This window comes from Staurois parvus, unplaced genomic scaffold (genome assembly GCF_062004578.1).
Source record: "Staurois parvus isolate SC_StPar_1 unplaced genomic scaffold, SC_StPar_1.0 ptg001192l, whole genome shotgun sequence".
In the NCBI taxonomy this organism is placed as follows: Eukaryota; Metazoa; Chordata; class Amphibia; order Anura; family Ranidae; genus Staurois; species Staurois parvus.
The window spans coordinates 2,157,557-2,179,192 of NW_028318988.1; the positions used below are offsets into that span (position 1 = coordinate 2,157,557).

Sequence of the window (21,636 nt, forward strand, 5' to 3'; positions counted from 1 at the left end):
CTCCCCCCCACACCCAATACATACTTGAGCCCCATCTCGGTCCAGCCATGTGCACGAGAGCGGAGGCTCTCTCTACTCTCTCCATTGGGCACACAACCAGTGAGGATGGAGCTGAGCCAGCTCTGGAGCGAGCATGCATGAGTGCCCCCATAACAAGGAGCTTGCTGTGGGGGCACTCAGCAGGAGCCAGGAGTGCTGACCGGGAACCCCCAGAAGAGGATCGGGGTTGCTCTGTACAAAACCATTGCACAGAGGTTAGTATAACATGTTTTTAAAAAAATAAAGACGGAGTCTTTTCAATTATGTAGCCTCCCTAGTGGTCTGATTATGTCCATATTTCTGTGCTCAAAGTGGCACATTTTTTTGATTAGAAATATTCATTTTTTTTATTGTAGGTCTGTAATTTTTAGGAATAACTCACTGAAATCTGTCCACACAAGAGTCTAGTAAACATCCCGGGTAGGATAAAATTTGAAACACAAAATCATAAATTATAATTGAATAAATAATCATAAAAAATAATATAATAGTAAAATTGAATTCAATAATATAATCAAACCAAAAACACTGAAATTTGAAATAGAGCGCCACATTCGCACCTCACTGAGCAAAGTCGCAGAATCGTTTCAGTGTCTGATGACGAATTTCCCACACGAATCGTTATCACTCAATTCTGCAAGTGGTTCCAATTTACTATCGCTGTTCTCTAGCCGGTCTAAAACCGCTTTTGACCTAAAGGGACGCTTTTTGGACGCCATGGACGTTTCTCAGTTTCCAGGCAGAAAGAACAAAAAAAGTGCAGGCAGGGCGCCGGACAAAGCACTCGGGACAAAATGTATGTGAAATGGTTTGATACAGGAATGGAATACTATGTGATTTTAGTGTATTTAGTGAATGTTACTTTTAAAATTTTCTAATTTCCCGCCAGTCCTGTCTTGACGTCGCAGGGAACGGAACCCAGAAGACAGATGCCGGCATTGGCCGGGGACAGTGCAGGAGGGACATTGCGGGAGCGCAGGACAAGGTAAGTGAAGAAGAGATCCCGGAGCAACGCTGCAGTGTATTCCTGAGTGTAGCTCGGGGGTTACCGCTTGTGGTGCTGAAACTTTACCCCGAGCTACACTCAGGAATACCGCCAGGGAGGTTAAACATCTGCAGACTTTGATAGGACCATCAACCTTTTTCTTAATTGCATATATTTATATTATAGAAACTGAGCACTAAAATAGTGAGAAGTGATGATTCTTACCTGTGTGGTTTGTACGATAGTCAGGTCATTGATTCTGGAGAATCCGGCCCCCATGGCGGCGCGTAAGCCGGCGGTGCCAAAGGACATGCGGCTGCACAGCCGGTCCCGCAGCTCTTTGGTCTTCCCATCCTGTAGGAGGCTCTCAATCTGCGCTCTGGTTTTAGGGTTCTGTCACAAAAAAAAGGAAAAAAAAAAAAAAGGTGTAAATACACAAACTGTATACTTATTAAAGGTCTAATTCTCTCACTCCCCGCAGGCTTTTCTTCCACCTTAAAGATTTAGAAGTGGGCCTTCCTCATCCTATGTTATCCTATGGGGGGCTTATCCTGTCCTTAGCATTCCTATTTAGACCGACTCCCCCTGAACTTGTTCAGAAATGCTTGCACTCTGCCATAACACCCTATCCTAAGAGACATCTAACAATGGAAGACTCCATGCACACGGGGCGTTTTGATAACGCTGGTAACGATATCTGTGTAAAGTCACATTAAAAAGATGAGTTTTTCAGCTTTTTTTTAGCATTTTTGCCGCTTTTTTTTACTAAAAAAAAAATTTTTTGATCAAAAAAAGTCAAAAACGACGGTTTACGGCATTTTACTGCGTTAGAGCGTTTTTCCAGCTAGAAAAACGTCTCTAGAAACACACTAGTCCTGTTTTTTTTTTTACAGCTAAAAAAGGTCCCAGCCAAAAAACGTTGATTCCAGTCTATGTGTGTATGGACACATAGGATAACATGCTGGGGGGTTTACTGGCTGTAGAAAAAAAAAAAAAAAAATGTCAAAAGCCAAAAACAGCCGCTGTAAAAACGTAATTGTTTATTTGTTTAATTATTATTATTTATACGTATGTTGTGTGAATTAGAGCACAAACGCATAGTGGGGTTTTCTTGTATTTATTTATTTCAGGTACTTATATAGCGCTGTCAATGTACGCAACACTTTACATATATATTGTACATTCACATCAGTCCCTAACCCTCAAGGGGCGTACAATCTAAGGTCCCTAACTCACATTCATACATACACATACTAGGGACAATTTAGACAGGAGCCAATTAACCTCCCAGCATGTCTTTGGAGTGTGGGAGGAAACCGGAGTACCCGAACGAAACCCACACAGGCACAGGGAGAGGGAGAACATGCAAACTCCGGGCAGGTGGTGCTGTGGTTGGGATTCGAACCAGTGACCCTAGTACTGCCAGGTGGAAGTGCTAACCATTTAGCCACTGTATTTGACTGCAAAAGTGGGACTTAGTTAAAATAGTTGGAGTCTGGAGACAACCAACAATTGCTCCGACAATGAACATTGATAATGAACATATAAAATGCACAGCACAGTTTAGCTGCATTAGTCGGGTCTATGTTACAAACTATGTCACAGCGTGAGGAAAGTACTGCCGAGAACCAGCAGTTGTCAGAGGAAGGATTGGCACCGATGATCAGTGCCCTGATCGGTGCCCAACAGTGCCACCCACCAGGGCTGCCCACAACTGCCCAGCAGTACCGCCCACAACTGCCCAGTAGTGCAGCCCAGAAGTGCCATTCATCAGTGTAGCCCAGCAGTCCTGCCCACAAGTGCCCAGTATTGCAGCCCAGAAGTGCCATCCAGAAGTGCCATCCAGCAGTGCCGCCTGTCAGTGCTGCCTATCATTGCCCATCAATGCCCCCTATCCATGCCACCTCATCAATGCCCATCAGTGCCGTCTATAAGTGTAGCCTCATGAACGCACATCAGTGATGGAGAAAAATTACCTGTTTGCCCAATTTTAGAATAGAAACAAAGAAAAAAATGTTTTTTATTTTTTGCTCTGTTTTTGTTTATAGCGCAAAAAATAAAACAACCAGCAACGATTAAATATCACCAAAAGAAAGCTCTGTGTGAAAAAAAAAAAGTGTCATATGTGTACAATGTTGCATGACCGCGCAATTGTCACTCAAAGTGCAACAATGCTGAAAGCTGAAAATTGGCCTGGGCAGGAAGGGGGTATAAGTGCCCTGTAGGCGAGGGGTTAAAGACATGGACATATCAGACTGGATGTCGCTCCACTTCCTTAAACTGAACCTCTCCAAAACCGAGCTCCTAGTCTTCCCCCCAGCCTGGACACCACCCCCCATTGACTTCTCCATCACGTCCAACAATGCCACCATCAGGCCCACCCCGCAGGCCAGAGTACTAGGTGTCATTCTTGACTCCAATCTATCCTTCCGCTGGCTATCCCCGCTTCAGTCTATCCTGAATACGGCTGCCAGACTCATTCACCTTTCCAACGGCTCCATCTCCGCCACCCCCCTCTGCCAATCCCTCCACTGGCTTCCGATTGCGTAACAGATCAAATTCAAAGTCCTAACACTGACGTACAAAGCCATCCACCATACTGCCCCGAACTACATCACTGACCTAATATCCAAGTACCGCCCAACACGCACACTCCGCTCCTCACAAGACCTCCTTCTCTCTAGTTCCCTGGTCTCCTCCTCCCATGCCCGCCTCCAGGACTTCTCCAGGGTGTCACCCATCCTCTGGAACTCCCTGCCCCAACCCATCAGATTATCACCTACTCTCCTCTCCTTTAGGCGCACCCTGAAAACCCGTCTCTTCAGGGAAGCCTACCCCAACCCCTGCTAACTTGCTGACCTCCTCCACTCTTCCTACCACTCCATCCCCCACAGCTATCTCCTCCTGTGCCACCATCCCCTCCCTCCTAGATTGTAAGCTCCAAGGAGCAAAGCCCTTGAACCCCTCGTGTATCGCATTGTATTGGTATTGTTCTGTCACATGTTCTGTCCCCCTTTGTAATGTACAGCGCTGAGCGAACTGTTGGCGCTTTATAAATACTGTATAATAATAAATAGCACACACAGTCCGGGTTCTCATACTGTTCTAGTGTCAGGCATTGCAAAGCATGCATAGGAGACAAGGCTCATACAGTTATATGACTTCACACAGGATCTTCATGGCAGTAATAAATGTAAAGTATCCATAAAACTTTTTTTCAAAGGCAGAAGAAAAAAAAAACAACCTGACAGGTTCCACCATTCAGATTCTGCTTTGTTTACGTGGCTGGAGGAATCCCCCAGCTGGGACACCGTTATCTGACAGCGGCTCTCACAATACACTGAGCAGCAGCAGCTGCAGCCGCTGATATTGATTTATTTCAGGTACTTATATAGTGCCATCAATTTACACAGCGCTTTACATATATATTGTACATTCACATCAGTCCCTAACCCTCAAGGGGCGTACAATCTAAGGTCCCTAACTCACATTCATACATACACATACTAGGGACAATTTAGACAGGAGACAATTAACCTCCCAGCATGTCTTTGGAGTGTGGGAGGAAACTGGAGTACCCGAACGAAACCCAGGCAGGCACAGGGAGAACATGCAAACTCCAGGCAGGTGGTGTCATGGTTGGGATTCGAACCAGCGATCCTAGTACTGCCAGGTGGAAGTGCTAATCATTCAGCCACTGTGCTGCCCCACTGTGATAGACCAAGTTTTCAAACGTCTGACTCCTGCTGAAGAGAGGCGGCCTCTCATTGATCACAATGGTTCTAGTCCCTGCTGAACTGGCTGAACTTCGGTCTGTGTATATCCATCTTTATCTGAACTTTAATGTCAGTGATATTTTCCAGCTCTGTGGTAGGAAAGGAAAATGAGTGATTTTTATTCATTTCAGGGCTGAAACGTGTGCCTGGGTCTGACAAGCAAGGTCCCACCTTGATCTACACGATACGTTTTATTTTTCTTGATTTAAATCCGTGAGCCGGTCATCAGAGGTCCCTGTCCGGTCATCATCAGAGGTCCCTGTCCGGTCATCATCAGAGGTCCCTGTCCGGTCATCATCAGAGGTCCCTGTCCGGTCATCATCAGAGGTCCCTGTCCGGTCATCATCAGAGGTCCCTGTCCGGTCATCATCAGAGGTCCCTGTCCGGTCATCATCAGAGGTCCCTGTCCGGTCATCATCAGAGGTCTCTGTCCGGTCATCATCAGAGGTCTATGTCCGATTATACAGCAATCATAGACTGTCAGAAGTTCTCTCTGTGTGATCTTATCAGCTGACACCAACATTAGTCACTTCTGTACACAGAGAGAGGCTGCCAGGAGACCTATGACCCCAGAGAGGAAATGGAACAACCAATCCCAATCACCTCTGACCTACACATGTCTGATCCTTTCCTTTTCTGAGGCCAGGCTGAAAACAGCAATGGTCCCCCTAATAACAATCACAGACAATTAAATCTGACCTCCCGGTCTCCCCTCCAGTCTTGCACAGTTATACCAGCTCCTCTCCTGGACTGCAATGGCTTACTCTGATTTCACTGCACACTGTGAGCTTCTCACAATGTGCATGAGAAGCTACAGGAAGTCAGATGAAGCCTGACACATTTCCTGGCTGGAGGACGTCCAGCATCATCTAGCCATTTCCTCCCCAGCCTGACTGTCCCTGGCCCGCCCCTTCCATTCATTGGATTTCAGTTCTTTCAATCTCACATGTGGGCATTACCTAGGGTGGTCTGCAGTCAAATACAGCCTGCCTAGGAATGCTCACTCCTCCAGACTGACATCAACTCATCACTGATAATTTGCATAATTCTTCCCAAGAGTCAGCCCACTGCTTGTATCAGGGCTGAGGATTCCTGAGAGGAGTACTAAGGCAGGGTGCTGTGATGTTTTCAGGACCCTGCTGGCCCTTCCCACCAGCCACAATCTGCTGCATTGCATAGAGAAGCAGATAGACCTAGTAATGACGCAACTAAATCATCCTATCCTTTACATCCACAGAATCTACAGTTGCCTCGATTCTGTACATGTGGTCAGTTATGATACAAGCCATTTGATGGCTTGACAGTTTGGTTGAGAGCACAAGCAACTGTGACAATTATTATTAAGTGTTCCTGCATGGCAAGACCACTTACTGTTATCTCACATATATTATTATAGACACATTTACCACCTTAACTCCTCCCACAGTTCTTACACTACATGGACAGTAATATACCGAAACGTGCGGATTGTTCCTGATTGGTGTGCTATTACTTTGTGGAACGTTTCGCCGAATGGTTCACAAAAGATCGCGTTTTTTTGTGGTGAAATTGGTCCCATAGGAATGAATGGCAGAATGTTCAAAACTAGAGTGGGAGCTGACAAATCAGGACATGATATCTAAACTGCCATCACTCCCTCATTTTCAAGCCCACCTACAGAAATCTTACATCAAAACGTTCAGCTATCCCTGCTGCCACTAACAATGTCCACGGCTAAGCCATAGTCCTGATAGTTTTCACAATATGACCATTTGTTTGCATCTCACGCCGCCCATTGACATTCATTAAAAACTGCACTCTAGCCACTTCAAATTTGAAGGGCAATTTCTAAACTGTGACTGTGCCTTCATTTTTAATATTTCAGAGACATACTATGCATCAAAATGTAGGTCTGGGTCTTGTGATTCTCACAATATAAAGCTCTTTGGTGTACAATTTATAATTTTTAAACTACAACCGTTTGAAGATGGAAACCGCCAGTGAAGTGAGCAAGTTGGAGCAGTTTGTTTTTAACCGCTCTTCTCTGCCTTTGCTGTAGTGAGTTGCCATAGGAACCTAGGTATGTGAGCAGGCAGTAGAGTGACAGTTGTAGACTACTGGTGGAGGCAAGAGCACTTCACACAATTTCCCCAGAAATTGTAGCTTTTCTAGTTCACATCATGCTTTCTGTTTTGGGAAACCATTACATCAAAGGGTTTAGTTTGGCTTTAAGGGTTGGTTCACACCACATGCAGTCGGGTGTGGGTTTTTTTTTTCTGCATCAAAAACACATGGAAAGTAGGTTATATGGTTTCCAATGGCATAGTTCACACCAGTGCGGTCAGTTATTATTATTATTCAGGATTTATATAGCGCCAAGTTTGCTCAGCGCTTTACAATATAACGGGAGACAATACAGCAATAATACAGTTCAATACAAGAAGGAAAGGAGGGCCCTGATCCTCGGAGCTTACAATCTAGGAGGGAATGGGGCGTTCCAGTTCCAAAAAAAAAAAAAAAAAGTAGAACATGTTGCATTTTTCCTGTACTGTTAAAATGCATTAAAACTGCATCAGAAATGCACTGGACCCCAGTACAGTGGAAAAAAAAAAGAAAAGAAAAAAGCATCTGGAATGCACACAACACAACAAAAAAGCATTTAAAAATGCAACAAAAAGACGAAAACAAATGCAGAAACACATTTGGAATGGATTTGGACTGCATTTTATGGGGTATACTGGCCCAGTCATTGGTCACACTGCTGAAATTTAAAATCAAACGATTTATCTGCTATTTCAGCACGATTTCAGGTGCGATTTCAGCAGACTGGCAGCACTAACAACAAAGGAGACCGTTGGAATGAACACATATTGGATTGTGGAATAGAACGATTGTTTGCACGAGTATTACCATGCTGATGTTCTACAATGCAGGTCTATGTTGTGACTGCAGATCATAAAATGGCAGAAAACCTCCAGGAGAGGCGATAATATAGAGAAACGGAGCAGAGAATTGCCCTCGGCAGAATCATAACCGAAATGTCAAAAACAATATTTTTTGTGGGAAAAAAAAAAAGAAAACAGTGAATCAGCAATTCTCATCCTTTGTAAAGAGGCCACAAAGAGGAAGTGCAGGAAAAACAGGAAGTGATTGAGCGTCTCCTGTACTCAGCAATCTACAGTCCTTCCATGTGACCTGTAATGACGGAAAGATCGGACCCCCGAGAAACACGCCTGATGGTGATCTGATGGTGTGGGGATCCTGTTTATCATGCAGGATAAAAATCCCAGACATGACCACTGCAGGCTCCTCGTTGTCTCTCACATACAGTAATGATGTCATCCAACAAAGATCCCTTCAACCCTTGGGTCCCATTTACACCAGTAGCTGCAGGTATGCAGTAGGACAGGGGTGCTCACCCAGAGCCCTCTGACCTCAAACCCGGGAAGAGCACTTCTATTATATCCTGTGCAGAAAGTGCACCACACCCGCAAGATATAATAGAAGTCTATGGCAAAGCTCAGCCAACCCGCAGGAAAGCTGAAGGTGCACAAGCAGTGCGGGTAAACCACAGCAGATTAGTGTGAAAGCAGCATTATAAGGGGCTCAGGGCAATAAGGGCTCGTTTACATTTGTGGTTTGGTTGGGTGGGGGGGTGGTAGTTGAGTGTATTTACCTCACCTCCCTAACCACTGGTGTAGCATCAGGTGACCCCACCCCATACTCCAGGGGGCCCATGCGGCCTCCCTGTCACACCTTCTGTTTTACACTTAGACAGGAAGGACAGTGGGGGCAGCATATACAGGAACCAATCCTCTCCATTTTCCTCCTGCAACCGCTGAAAAGACAGCTTCTCCTCCTCTCCCACCCACCGGCATTCAGCAGCTGCAGGAGGAAAACATTCATTATGCTATTCAAAATAAAAAATTCAAAATTCTGAGCCATTTCATTTCATTGTGGCCCACAACTGGTTACCAAATCACTGAAAGGATAAGTTCTCCTTTCTACAAAAAATAATAAATGCACCTGTTGTTGGCCTGTTATTCTTCCACTTCCTGTAATATGGTGACAACACTGTACATTCTGCACAAAAATCACTGAAGCGTTGTCACCCTAGTCCTAGACCGACATTTTTTATGCTCCTACAGTTTAGCCGCATACACTTACCAGAATACATTATTATTATTATAGCGGGCCTTTAATTCTATAAAAGAAGAATCATGTATAATCAAAATGTTTCCATTGCTACGAATGACAAAACTGCTTGTAAATTTATTGAATTCTATTCCATATACAATTGTTGATAAAGCTCGTAAATTCAAATAAGGACAATAAGGACTCATTTACATTTGTGGTTTGGAAGGGGGTGGTAATTGAGTGTTTTTAACCATACCTCCCCAACCAATGGTGTAGCATCAGGTGACCCCGCCCCATACTCCAGGGGACCCGTGCAGCCTCCCTGTCACATCCTCTGTTTTACATTTAGACAAGAGGGATGGTTGGGGCAGCATATACAGGTACCAATCCTCTCCATTTTCCTCCTGCAACCGCAGGGAGACCGCACCGGCATTCAGCGGCCGCAGGGAGGAAAATATTCATTATGCTATTCAAAATAAAAAAAAATTAAATTCTGAGCCATTTCATTGTGGCCCACAACTGGTTACCAAATCACTGAAAGGATAAGTTCACCTTTATACAAAAAATAAATAAATGCACTTTTTTTGCAGGAAAAAAAAATGTGCATTTATTATTTTTTTGTTGCAGGAGCCTGTAAAGCATTGCACCAGTGCCATACAGGTCTCCTGCAGACCTGTCAGTGTATCTGCTTGCTCGTATAGGATTTATGGGCAAGCAGATATACTGACAGGAAGACTCAATGAACTACCACTGCGCTCCAAAGTGCCATGGTAGGTTATTGAGAACTACAGCCACTATGGCCGTCGGGACTTGTAGTTTCTCATTCACAGAACACAGTGAATGAGTGATGAGTTGGGCACAGCCACGTTTTTTTTTTTTTTGTTAAGGGGGGAGATGATCCCCCGCTAGCTGTCAAAGCGGGGGAGTGGGGGCCGGTGCCTTCGTAACATGTTATACCCTGAATATGGGTGCGACATCCTATGAAAAGTGAACTTATAAATTAAGTGGCCCTCGCTCTTCAAAAGGTTGAGCACCCTTGCAGTAGGAGGACAGTGGTGCCGATGCACTGATCATTGCCCAGTGCATTGTTTACCTTTTTAAAATTAACTTTATTGAAATGTCATACAAAGTGACATTTTATTCATTTCTACTGACCAAAGTACGGTGCAAGGCAATGGACCGCATCGCACTGCACTTATAGAGACAAGGATGTGAGTACAGACTCCATTCTCATCACCCGGAACACTGACACTGCTGGGAATGATTTTCGGGAGCTCTGACAAAACATTGTTTGTGGTGTAATCCATGTGCTGTGGAGGAAGTGCTGTCAGGATGTCAGCTGTCAGGACTCTTCCCCAATTCATTTCAGCATTCTATAATCCTCACTCGTGACCAGCTGAAAACACAAAAGGATTCCAAATCTGCTTATTACTTCAAAATGACTTGGAAAACGAGATTCTCCCACTTAGAGGACAAAGTGTCACATGACCCTCAACCTGTGTATACCCCCCAAAAACCTCCTGAAATGTGCTTTTACCAAAACATGTTATGAGAGACCATAATAGTATACAAGACAACATACCAACCAACGCCATCACGGCACAGCTGAACATGTTGATATAAAAGACACAATAATGCAGCTCTCTATGCTTCAATACATTATTATACAGGATTTATATATTATTATATTATTATTATTCAGGATTTATATATTATTATATTATTATTATACAGGATTTATATATTATTATATTATTATTATACAGGATTTATATATTATTATTATTATTATTATACAGGATTTATACATTATTATTATATTATTATTATACAGGATTTATATATTATTATTATATTATTATTCAGGATTTATATATTATTATATTATTATTATTCAGGATTTATATATTATTATATTATTATTATTCAGGATTTATATATTATTATATTATTATTATACAGGATTTATATATTATTATATTATTATACAGGATTTATATATTATTATATTATTATTATTCAGGATTTATATATTATTATATTATTATACAGGATTTATATATTATTATTATATTATTATTATTATTCAGGATTTATATATTATTATATTATTATTATACAGGATTTATATATTATTATTATATTATTATTATTATACAGGATTTATATATTATTATTATTATTATTCAGGATTTATATATTATTATATTATTATTATTCAGGATTTATATATTCTTATATTATTATTATTATTCAGGATTTATATATTATTATTATTATTATTCAGGATTTATATATTAATATTATTATTATTATACAGGATTTATATCGCGCCAACAGTTTGCTCAGCGCTTTACAATATAACGGGAGACAATACAGCAACAATACAGTTCAATACAAGAGGGATAGGAGGGCCTGATCCTGGGAGCTTACAATCTAAGAGGGAGGGGCTGGTGGTACAAAAGGTAATAACTGTGGGGGATGGACTGGTAGGAAGAGTAGAAGATTCCATTATTAGCTGAGGGCAGGATAGGCTTCCCTGAAGAGATAGGTTTTCAGACACGCGTCTCGGGAGGCGAACCCTCTTCTTCAGAGCTAAAGAGGGGGTTCGCCTCCCGAGACGCGTCAGCTTATCCCTATTTAGGGCGCAGTATTGCGCTGGACTGATATTGAAGACCACCTGTTCTGTTTCTATTCTCTTTTGGTTTGTGAGTATATATCTATTTCGTTTTCTCAATAAATACGTGGTGCACCACGGTAATGCATGATGAGAGTGAGCCCTTGTTTGCTTTTGTTTAGCAGTACCCAGATTTCCTGAACTATGAAGGGCTGCACCTCACCGTTTGGCATTCCGAATACCCTTTAGTCTGCATGAAGATTTGAGCGCTGGTTTTGTTTGTTTTTGGATTACTATGACAGACTTACCTGGACACCAAACCCTCAGCGTGACAGCTCGAAGGAGAGAAATGCCGATAACCGGCATTTCCCTGTTTACATGTGATCAGCTGTGATTGGACACAACTGATCACAAGACTGAGCCAACATCTTTGGCTCTTTCCGTGGATCGGTGATCCACTGTTTCCGAGGGACACAGCGCACCGCCGATCGCCGCGCACTCCGGGAGCAAAGAATTACTTTGCTATAAACAAGCATTTACCTGAATGATGTCGATTCATTCAGGTTTTTTTTTGTGCTTAGCTGTGATTTGGCCACGGCTAATCACATGACAGAGCTGAGCTGTGATTAGCCCAGCTTGTGCATGTGATTGCTGTGACCATTCACAGCTAGACACACTTGTATACAACGGATGGCATGAAAGGAAGCTATCCATTGTATACAACTGTCATGTGACCTGCTGTGATTGGTCACAGCATGTCTCATGATACTGGAAACGGGGCCGGTACACAGATCTGTCATCGGCCGTGTCTGAGGTACACGGCCGGTGACAGATCACGCCGCAGAGCGGCCCTGTGGGCGGGCGCACGACGAGCTGTTTATCCGGCCGCCTTTGTGCTATTGGCAAAGCGGGAACCGGTTAACAAGACAGCCGCCATGTCACATGGCACCGTCATATTAGATAGTAAGAACAAATTTTCTCAACCTTTATACCCAATAGGAACCTCTAAAACAGCGGTGCTCAACCCATGGCCCTCTAATGTAGCCCTCAACGTCAAACTGAATGCAGGAGTTTTAGTGTGCTTCCAGAAAATGCACCACAGCCGCAAGATATAACAGACGTCTATGGCAAAGTGCAGCTACCTCGCAGGAAAGCTGCAAACGCACCGCACTGCGGGTAAACTTAAGTGCATCGATGTGAAAGCAGCCTTACGTTAGGATGACACCTATGCAGTTTACTTTTGATCCGTTTCTGCAGTGTGTTTTGCGTTTTTGCCACATTTTTTTTCTTCTTGTTGCTAGGCAGATTTAAAATGCGAAACACATAAAAAAATGCAGCAAAAACGCACTAAACGTTTTTCTGCAGAGTTTCCATTGAAGTCTTTAGAACCAAACACACAACTTTTTGCATTCAAAAAAGTCCCTGACCCTTTCCAAAAAAACGCATGGGGTGAAAACCTGGAGAGCTCAGGATTCATTGAACAACTGCGGTTAAAAGGTACAAAAATAAAAATAACAAAAAAGAGATTGTAAAATGTGTGCCCACCATCTGTACGGAGTCACTGCAAAATGTCCCACCATGCTCAGTCACTGTTCTATACAATCTAGTGATACTAAAGGTCCATTTTATTTTTTTAATAACAAACATGTCATACTTACCTGCTCTGTAATGGTTTTACACACAGCAGCCCAGATCCTCCTCTTTCCGGCCTCCCCGCTGGCACTCCAGCCCCCCCCCCCCGCTGAGTGCCCCTACAGCAAGCTGCTTACTCTGGGGGCACTCATGCGTGCTCACTCCAAACTGCCTCTGCGTGTCCCAAGAGACACACAGAGTGCGGCTCAGCCCCATCACCTCTTCAGTGGCTGTGGTTGGCAGCAGCAGGAGCAAATGGCCAAAAACCAACAAGGAGAGACCTGGGAGAGCTGAGGCTCTCATGCAGAGCATTGGATCGTAATGGGGCTCAGGTAAGTATTGGGGGGCTGGGGGTAGCTGCACACTGAGTGTTTTCTACCTTCATACATAGAATGCATAAAGGTTGTGACAGGAGTGACTTTTGAGGGTGGGGGGACTCCAGTATCATCTCCCCAAATCCCTCTTATGTGTAAGGCACCCTGTGCCTGGTAGGGGTGCAGGGTGATCTGTCCTGATATTGTGTAGACATGTATAGGTTGCGTGTGGGGGTTGTTCATTGTTTACTGCCATGTGGTTGTTCCATTGTTCTATTGTGTGTCTTGGTTTGGTGGGGGGGTGTTTCTGGCAGCCCTTCCCCCTGATGGGACAGCCTGCTGATGTGTTTCCTGTTCCTGTTGTATTTCCTCGCCCTGTGTATATATCTTGTGTTTGTGTTAAAATAAAGCAGGTTCACCTCCTGTCTTAAGAAGAGTCTGGTGCTGTCTATTTCCTGTATGGTCAGCGGTGGGGTCCGTGGATGGTGTTCGGACAGGAGAGCGGGAAATACCCAAACGCAGTCGGGCTGCAGTTCCGTTACAAAGGTAAAAAACCTTCAGGCTTTAGAACCACTTTAAAGCCCATTAAAGTGTTATCGTGCCTTTTTGATGCAGGTTACGATGGGTGGCTCATTCACCTTCAATGCACCTCAAAATATGAAAGAACGTACCTGCACTATTCTGGTCAATGCAGGGTGCTGCAATGCTGTGTATATGTTGAGGTGCCAACACCCTAAAACACACACATCCCCCTGCATTGGGGCAGGAAGGCAGATTTTAGGTCCCTTTCAAACGGGGTGGACTCTGATTGATCAGCAAGAGATCTCTCATATGATCCCCACCGAACAGAGCAGAGCGGGCGGATCCGTGTCCGCTCAGTTAATGCAGAGTTGACACAGACACAACCCGCTCTGCTTTATGGTCAGTCGGGTGTAAACGAGCTTTCCGGTCCGATTATACCCAACGGCCCTCCAATCCACCTAGACAGGGGTGATGGATCCCCTTCCGGATCACATTGGAGGATGGCAGGCATAAACCAACACAAGTACACTGGTCCATAAGGGTGGGTAGAGGGTCCGATCAGGTCCATCTGAATAACTGACAGACATGATAGGTCCCTTCATGCAAAACTGATGTCAATGTGCAAATGCAGCCCGATGATTACGTAAAATGTAGATTTCTATACAATCTGATCTTACATTCCAAGTCTGGCAAAAACCTTTACTGTTCAAAAAGTTACCCAAAGGCCATTATAAAAGAAGAAAAAAAAAAATAAAGAGCTCTGGCTGCAATACTCGCCTGTATTCCATTATGGGCTCATCTCCCCATCACTTTACTCTCTCCTCCTATCGGTATACTTTTTGCAGTGCAGCACCCCCCAATTGGCTCTTGTGCTGCTTCCCCCTCCCCCAGTTTGAGCTTTGCTGTCCAGGAAACTGCATGAAGCTGACACCAGGTCAAATTTAATAAAATTCACATTTAAAGATAAATGAAGAATTACAGAGCTGCATTAATGTATGGAGTTCAGTTTTAACCACTATGCACCCCCCTCATGTTAATAAGGACTGTTTGTGTTACCTCATAGCAACCAATGAGATTCAGACTCTAATGAATGGGGCCCCATGTAATATTTCTGGTTTACAGGTGGCTGATAATTCCCACTGCAACGTTCCCTTATTAATGATCCAGCGCTCTATACTGTCTGTTCCTATGACACAGGCAGCCGTTACCAGGAGGCATGACATACAGATGAGGGACGTCAGGCTGTAGCTCTATATATACACACACGCACGTCCGCCATGTATTGATGTGCCCTGGCCTGACACACAGCAGCCTCTGGCTGACCCCCTCCGGGAAATGTCACATGTATTTCTGTCCCACAAGCTGTATGTATCTGCTTCATCTGTCAGTGGGGGGGAGCAGTCATCGGGGTTTTATAGGAAAACCAGGAATCTCAGGGGGTAGAGTATATTATGTGATCTACCCCTCTATTGTGGGGCCCACTCCTCTATTGTGGGGCCCACCCCTCTATTGTGGGGCCCACCTGTAAGAAGACAGAACAGGAGAACCAAAAGGACCCTTTAGGTCCAATCACTGGAATTCATAAGAAGTGTATTAGACTCTCTATAGAACTGTGTCAGGCCTCTGCACTACAAATATCAGAGTCTGCAACAAATTGATGTGTGCTTGTTCGACCCCCAGGCTCCAAGGCATCCCTGGTTGCTATGATGCCATAGACTGTACAGAGTCACTGGTTGCTAAGACAGCTGGCTGCACAGTCATAGCCATACTTGGAGAATGACATCACCCGGAATCCCCGCCCCTTTGTTTATCAACAGTGAGGGACGCTGGACTCCAGGTAAGGTATGGAATTTACGGCAGTTACTTTCATGCAGCTTGGACCAAATGTTAGGCATGCATACGGTTTACTTGTAGGACCGATGCAGAGGGGAAGAATCGCCTAGTAGTCGCTGCTACTACAGAGATCACCACCATTTTCCAGATCCCTTGATAAATGGCTGTACCACTGCTTGGTGAACACAGATGGGGGGTCACCCTGCCATTCACAGAACACTTTGCATTCTCCTCAATTAGTGCAAGCCTTTCTCTGATTGGACAAGATGGACAGGCAGGGCAGTGATGTCACAATTTCCACTTCGACCAAATAGAGAAAGATTTTCATTTATTGAGAAAAATGCAGGCACTTTGTAAAGGGCTCCATGTGCTGTGAATGGTCCCTGAATGGGAATCCAAGGCACAGGAGCGGACAGAACACCATGCAGCCTTTCTCCTGACACAAGGCTCCACAATACACAATAGTGCGCTGCCATGTGCTGTGCTGCTCCGCTACCCATGTACAGCAGAACTGTGCTGCCTTGGTGTTGGGGCGCCATCCAAAATAAATTAAAGTGCAAAAAAAAATTCTTGGCCTTAACTGCCTCCCGCCCGCCATATGGTAATATGACAGACGCAAGGTGATTCTCTCGTTCTGGGAGGACGTCATATGACGTCCTCCCATTCTCACCGCGCATGCACGGCTCAGGGAGCGCGCAGCACGGCGATCGGTGGTGTGCTGTGTCCCTCGGACACAGCAGATCACCGATCACGGAAAGAGCCAAAGATGTCGGCTCGGTCACGTGATCAGTTGTGTCCAATCACAGCTGATCACATGTAAATAGGGAAATGCCAGTTATCGGCATTTCTCTCCTCTCGAGCTGTGACACTGACAGAGGAGAGGAGAGCCGGTAATCGGCTTTCCACTGAGGGGACATCTACACTGATCATCAGGGCACTGAATGCCCTGATGATCGGTGTAACCCCAGCAGTGCCACCTGTCAGTGTCCATCAGTGCCTTGTGCCAGTGCTCATCAGTGCCTCATGCTAGTGCCCATCAGTGCCACATATCAATGCCTACCAGTGCGCATCAATGCCGCATATCAGTGCCCATCTGAGCTGCCTTTCAGTGTCACCCATCAGTGCTGCCAGTCAGTGCCACCTATCAGTGCTGCCAGTCAGTGCCACCTATCAGTGCCATGTATCAGTGCCGCCTAACAGTGCCATGTATCAGTGCTGCCTAACAGTGCCATGTATCAGTGCTGCCTAACAGTGCCATGTATCAGTGCTGCCTAACAGTGCCATGTATCAGTGCTGCCTAACAGTGCCATGTATCAGTGCTGCCTAACAGTGCCATGTATCAGTGCTGCCTAACAGTGCCATGTATCAGTGCTGCCTAACAGTGCCCATCAGTGATGCTTGTCAATGCAAATCAGTGCCACCTACCAGTGCCTCCTCATCAGTGCCTATCAGTGCCACCTACCAGTGCCTCCTCATCAGTGCCTATCAGTGCCACCTATCAGTGCCCATCACTGCAGCCTCATTAGCGCATATCAGTGAAGGAGAAAATCACTTATTTACAAAATTTTATAGCAAAAACTATGAAAAAGTTTTTTTTTTCAAAATTTTCAGTGGTTTTTGGTTTAAGAAAAAATAAAACCCAGAGGTGATTAAATACCACCAAAATAAAGCTCTATCTGTCACAAAAAAATGATTAAAATTTCATATGGGTACAGTGTTGCATGACCGCGCAATTTTCACTCAAAGTGAAAGTGGAAATTGGCCTGGGCAGGAAGGAGGTATAAGTGCTCTGTAGGCGAGGGGTTTAAGGCTGGTGCATGTGGGCACTTGAAGTACTGAGACCGATGGGTTTGGAGTCCCAATATGGCCGCCTTCTCTCCACCCTCTTTGATCCAGTGTGATGTCCCGATCATCGGAACAGACCGACTCACAATGGTGGAGGTAGAAAACACTCCGCTGGAAACGCAAACATCTTTTCCTGGCCGATAATAATCGGCACATGATGAGGCCGAAGAAGAAGAAATATCACACAGACATCTGGCAGTCCCTCAAAAATTACAGAGATCTGTGACAGCCGGGGGAGCTACAAGTCCCAGAATACCCTGCCATGCAGGCAGCCCCATCAGTAAGCTGGCAGGGCATGCTGATACTTGTAGTTCCAGCACAGATCTACTTTCCATTCTCACAAGAGAAATCCGTCACTGCCGACACGGATCTCTCCTCCTGAAACTTCTGGACTTTCCTGCTGATGATTATACATGAACGTCCAGTAAACAGGAACTGTGATACGTCTCTGACATCCCGGACTCTGCAAAGCCCTGTGCTGTCATATTTACTAACAAGACACAGCCAGACACCCGCTCCAAAACAAGCCCATGAAGGGGCAGCTTCCAGATTTCTCTGCTGACAACTGTCACTTAAGCTGAACTTGCTGCTTTATAAGCCTGAGTAGAAAGGTCTGTCCCCTGCCAGCATGCTGCAAAGACGGCCCCTGATCTCTGGAGGGTAGCAGTGGTCTCTCTGCAAAGGTCTGACACACCCATTGTTGAGTCAGAGCTAGAGTTCTCCAATCAGTAGGCAGCACGAGCTTTGCTCATTGGACAGCTCCAGTTCTGAGTCAGCAGTGGGTGTGGCAAACCTCTGCAGAGAGACCTCTGCTTTCCCACAAAAATCAAGGGTCCTTCTCTGCTGCATGCTGGCAGGGGACCAACTTTTCTATTTGGGTTGTGTGCTTCGTAAAGAAAAACTACACCGGCTCTTTCACACGCATGCGCTTTGGTGCCCCTTAAAGGCCCTTTCACACTCCTGAGCTCTTGAAGTGTTCCCACTGACTTACAACCAGGGGCGGACTGACAACTCATGGGGCCCCCGGGCAATAGGGGATCATGGGGCCCCTGTGTCCTTGCCCAAACTCAAAAAAGACTATGAAAAAGGTACCAGGGGCATCTCATGGGGCCCTATACTGACCCCGGGCCGTCAGGCAGTGCCCAAGTTTCCAAATGGTCAGTCCGCCCCTGATTATAACAGAAGGTGTCTTTTTGGTGCGTTTTTCAAAAACCACATCAAAGATGCAGCATGCAGGACTCTTCAAAGCGCAGCACATCTGCAGCGTGAAGTTACATAGGATTCACCACGAAGGGGCCCCATACTCTGCACACCTTCTGACCTGTACAGGGGTCCCCATAGAATATACTCTGTTGTAGCTGTACAGCAATGAGTACAGTCCATGGTGTAATAATACACCTCCACACTCAGAGCAAATATCATCTCAGCTCTCCTGGAGGCAGCAGGGATACAAAGACTGCTAATCCTGAACAGGTGACCCCAGTGAGAGATTTCCACTCAATGTGGTGACAACCATCAGTCCCGGTGACAACGTCCAGCCTGAGCCAGATCCCCTCCTTTTCTGAATCTCATCTCTGATATGGAACTGCAGCATGATGTAAACCTTGCCATGGAACCCACTCAAACTGGCCCCTTCTAAACCTTGCCATGGAACCCGCTCAGACTGGCCCCTTCTAAACCTTGCCATGGAACCCGCTCAGACTGGCCCCATCCCAACCTGGCCATGGAACCAGCTCAGACTGGCCCCATCCCAACCTGGCCATGGAACCCGCTCAGACTGGCCCCATCCCAACCTGGCCATGGAACCCGCTCAGACTAGCCCCATCCCAACCTTGCCATAGAACCTGGTCAGACTGGCCCCATCTCAACCTTGCCATGGAACCCGCTCAGATTGGCCCCATCCCAACCTTGCTCAGACTGACCTCATCCAAACCTTTGCCATGGAACCCGCCCAGACTGGCCCCATCCCAACCTTTCCATGGAACCCATTCAGACTGACCTCATCCTAACTTTGCCAGGGAACCCGCTGAGACTGACCCATTCAAACCTTGCCATGGAATCGGCTCAGACTGACCCTGTCCAAATCATACCATGGAACCCACTCAGACTGGTCTCGTCCAAACCTTGCCACGGAACCCGCTCAGACTGGCCCCATGCTAACTTTGCCACGGAACCCGCTCATACTGGCCCCATCGCAACCTTGCCACGGAAGCCGCTGAGGCTGGCCCCGTGCCAACCTTGCCACGAAACCCGCTGAGGCTGGCCCCGTGCCAACCTTGCCACGAAACCCGCTGAGGCTGGCCCCGTGCCAACCTTGCCACGAAACCCGCTGAGGCTGGCCCCGTGCCAACCTTGCCACGAAACCCGCTGAGGCTGGCCCCGTGCCAACCTTGCCACGAAACCCGCTGAGGCTGGCCCCGTGCCAACCTTGCCACGAAACCCGCTGAGGCTGGCCCCGTGCCAACCTTGCCACGAAACCCGCTGAGGCTGGCCCCGTGCCAACCTTGCCACGAAACCCGCTGAGGCTGGCCCCATCGCAACCTTGCCCGCAACCTGCTCAGACAGGCCCCATCACAACCTTGCCACAGAACCTGCTCAGACTGGCCGCATCCAAATCGAACCATGGAACCTGCTCAGACTGGCCCCGTGCCAACCTTGCCACAGAACCCACTCAGACTGGCCCCATCCCAACCTTGCCACGGAACCCGCTCAGACTGGCCCCATCCAAACCTTGCCAGGGAACCCGCTCAGACTGGCCCCATTCAACTTTGAGACGGAACCCGCTCAGACTGGCCCCATTCAACTTTGAGACGGAACCCGCTCAGACTGGCCCCATTCAACTTTGAGACGGAACCCGCTCAGACTGGCCCCATCCAAACCTTGCCAGGGAACCCGCTCAGACTGGGCCCATCCAAACCTTGCCAGGGAACCCGCTCAGACTGGGCCCATCCAAACCTTGCCAGGGAACCCGCTCAGACTGGGCCCATCCAAACCTTGCCAGGGAACCCGCTCAGACTGGCCCCATCCAAACCTTGCCAGGGAACCCGCTCAGACTGGCCCCATCCAAACCTTGCCAGGAAACCCGCTCAGACTGGCCCCATCCAAACGTCACAACGTTCTCTATAGAATACATTCTTGCAGGTCATGTCATGTCCTTACAATGTTCTCTACCAGGGCTTGACAAATATGCTTTGAATCCAGGAGCCAGCTAAAAAATGTTAGGAGCCAGTGTTTTCGTTTAGCGTAGCACGAGTTGTCAGCGCTTGGGGTAAAAAGCTCAATGCACCAATCACGTCAAAACAGCACCACGTTCTAGGTGCCATTGAAAATAATGGCACCTGAACCTGTGTTTTGTGGTCGCAGCAATTCTGCTGAGATCCCAAAACACCCGGGTGTGAATGGAGCCATCCTGTGATTCTGGATGTGATTTCATACTCACAGATTTGCATGACAGGCTAGATATTATGGGTTCCTATAGAGGAGATTCACACAGATGCGATGCACTCGCATTGTGTTTTGAGTGCCATTACGAAAAGGGTCCTGTGGGAGTTTGCAGCTGTGCGTTCCAGACTCACGAGCGTTAGAGTGCTATGCGGAGATAAGTGTTCACATAGGATTGCTATTGACAGGAGTTTTTGCACTGAAGTCAACGGGCGGCGTTTTTGCATCAGAGTCAATAGGAGGCAGTCCTGGTGAGAGAGGGAGACAAAGTGGCACCTGTACTGAAATCGCACAGAAACCAGAATGACATTGTGATTTCAGTAGAGATCTGTATAAACCCGGGCACCAGGATGCCATTTCTAGTCGCCATGGCGACCTAGCGCCTGGGATTTGTTGAGCCCGGTTCTATGATATCACTGCCCTGCCTCTCCACCTCATCCAACCAGAGAATGTTCGCATTCATTCAGAACATGTAAACTGGTTTCTAAATTGTGCCTGTGCCTAACATCTGACCTC

At 46.2% G+C, this 21,636-nt stretch overlaps 1 protein-coding gene across 2 annotated transcripts in view; it reads right to left on the bottom strand.

Annotated features, from left to right (window-relative positions):
* The window catches only part of PGM2L1 (phosphoglucomutase 2 like 1), a 102,935-nt gene that overhangs the window by 71,775 nt on the left and 9,524 nt on the right, over nucleotides 1-21,636 (bottom strand). For both annotated transcript variants that reach the window (XR_016307911.1, XM_089659832.1), the window contains exon 2: nucleotides 1,250-1,417. Coding sequence is in view for 1 of the 2 variants with exons in the window: in XM_089659832.1 (XP_089515958.1) it covers nucleotides 1,250-1,417 (168 nt within the window). In the remaining variant the exon portion in view is untranslated. The remainder of the gene's footprint in view (nucleotides 1-1,249; nucleotides 1,418-21,636) is intronic.